Source organism: Sinocyclocheilus grahami, unplaced genomic scaffold, assembly GCF_001515645.1.
Source record: "Sinocyclocheilus grahami isolate Dianchi unplaced genomic scaffold, SAMN03320097.WGS_v1.1 scaffold23757.1, whole genome shotgun sequence".
Lineage (NCBI taxonomy): Eukaryota > Metazoa > Chordata > Actinopteri > Cypriniformes > Cyprinidae > Sinocyclocheilus > Sinocyclocheilus grahami.
This window is the reverse complement of record NW_015519243.1, coordinates 1-2,541: the sequence shown is the minus strand read 5'-3', so window position 1 is coordinate 2,541 and position 2,541 is coordinate 1. Positions and strand designations below refer to the sequence as shown.

General features: G+C 40.6%; 1 protein-coding gene across 1 annotated transcript; it reads left to right on the top strand.

Annotated features, from left to right (window-relative positions):
- Positions 1-303: 303 nt before the first annotated feature.
- On the top strand, positions 304-2,359 carry LOC107580053 (uncharacterized; the record flags this gene model as incomplete). Its single annotated transcript, XM_016265803.1, has 4 exons — positions 304-551; positions 634-754; positions 1,880-2,074; positions 2,207-2,359. Coding segments are annotated over exons 1-4 (717 nt in total), but the record flags the coding sequence as incomplete, so codon positions are not given.
- Positions 2,360-2,541: the final 182 nt, after the last annotated feature.

The following is a 2,541-nucleotide window of genomic DNA, read 5'->3' as shown; positions in this document are numbered from 1 at the left end:
CATTTTTTTATCTCTTTGACTCATTATTTCATTGGACTGCCAAAAGAGAAGATATTCACAAAATTTGATTTCAATTCCAGAGTAATCATATTTTTGCCAAATGCAAGCAGTTTGTTAATTGTTCAGTATGGAATCATGGAATATTATATCTCACAATGCAATGGTCTGCTCTGTCTCATGAGTGTATTTGTGATTTGTGCATTGCAGAGAATATTTCCTGTATGAACTGTGACAGACCGACCACAGCAGCTGTGTTTAATTGATCATTGCGGGTTGTGTGACTGTGATCGGCAGGTGGTGCGGATGCTGCAGTCTCTGGCCAGTCTGGAGGCGTGGTTAGAGGCGGTGGAGCTGTCCATCAGGCAGGCGTCTCTGGCTGGAGACCCCGAGTCCGTGAGCGTGGCGGAGCAAGAGAGCTGCCAGCTGGAGCAGGAGCTGGAGGCCAGACGTCTGGAGCTGCAGACCCTCAGACAGGAAGTAGATCATCTGAGCAGTCAAAGACATCTTCACACTCAGCTGCTTCCTGCACGGCTGAAGGACGTGGAGAAGAAGTATGTGCCGCCGGTTCGACACAATATAAGATGTAGTTTGCGCTGCGGTGTTCGGATGTATGAGCGTGGGTGTTTCTTTCAGGTTCAGCAGTGTGCAGATGGCACTGACCCAGCAGAGCTCAGAGCTGAAGGACACGCGGATGCTCACGGAGTTCCTGGAGAAGCTGGAGCTCGAGGAAAGTCACTACAGCACCCTGGGACAGGTTAGCTGCCGGTTAAGTTTTTCCAGTTCGTTTACGTGCATGCATTTGACAGATGCATTTATACAACGTGACTTGCATTGCAGCGAAGGTTTCATGCATTTGCTGGGAATCAAACCCATGTATTTGAACTACAGGAATGCTCAACTCTTTTCTAGCATTGATAATGAATGGCAGCATGTTAGCACTGGAGATAAAGACGATAAGAAGATGGTGTGGTTTACTGATAACCAGAAAGGTTGCTGGTTCGAATCCAGCATAGAACAACAATCCATGAGCTGCACTGTAAAAAAAAATGTTTTAATTATTGTAAGCATCATCTCTGGTTCCATCCGTTTAAGTTGCCATAATAATTTCTGTTGGATTATTATTTTTAATATTATTATTATAAATAAGACTTTTAAAATAATATAAATATGATTTAATAAATAAATAACAATTTTATTTGCATTAATCATATTATATCAATTATATATATATATATATAAATTAATATATTATTTCATTATAATTTAATTAACATAATATTATTAAATGTATATTTATAAAACTTATGAACTAAATTTGTAATGTTTATATTATATTACACTGATAAATCTATTTATAAAAACTAATATCATTAATTTAATAATATAATCAGTGATGGTGTGTATGTGTGTGTGTGTGTGTATGTGCGCACAGTGTATTGTTATAGTTATTAGAGTATCATGTTGATGGTTTAGCAACATGCTAATGTCAAACTATTGGAATCAATCCGTCAATCAAGTTGTCGTAACTCATAGCCAGAACAATTCTGATTTTATTTCATAATGACATTCAAAATAAATGAAGCGGTGCAATGAACTTGGCACAACTCTGATCAAATGAATAAGTAGACATGCAATATTGATTTGAGTTTAAATGATTTTATTATATGAGATGAAAGAGATTATGGAGTGATATGAGACCTCAAACTAGTACAGCTGTGTTGGAAAAAAACAGTTAGTTATACAGTTCAGTGTCATTATACTCAAATATTTGATCAGAATGGCAGGATCGACCAATCAGAATCAAGTATTCCAGAGAGCTTAAAGTAGTCTGGTCTGTTTGATTTCCTGGTTTATTCATTTTTGAACTGTGTTCCTCCAGCCGCTGTGCAGTGAGCTTGACTCTGGAGCGTCTCTTCTGGGCTTGCCGGTGAGAGGACATGATGAGCCCCTGATGGAAGCCATTGGGAACCCTGTGAAGGAGCTCAGAGAAGCTGTTGAGATGCTCAATGACACGGCACGGGAGAGGGGCCGCTCGCAGTCACATGACCAGAGCATCCAGGAACTGCTCACCAGGGTGAGTAGAGTCGGAAACCGATTACGTCACATAAACTTTTGTTTGTGTTGAGGCAGACCTGGCAAGAAAACATGTTTGGTAGTATAAGCATTCACTATTCTCTGTCCTATTCGTCGTCTCTTTGTTTCCCAGCATGCCATGGTGTCAGCGCGCGTGGAGCAGTGTCTGCAGCGCTGTGCCGAACTCGCCGTAGATGTGCTGGAGATGGAGAGTGAGATGGCTGTGAGATGTGAGCCGGATCGCTGCGGTCTGGATGACCTGCAGGAGTACCAGGACCAGCTGGAGGTACAGGTTCACTGAATTTGACTACTGGACTACTAGAGAAAAATGCTGCAAGAGTTTAGGGTGAATCTTACTAAACCTAGCTCATACAGACCAGTAAAATATTAGGCAATACTACTTTATTTTTATGACAGTTAAGCACATTTTCTCCTAACAATCTTGCTGCTGTAATGCAAAAAAAAAAA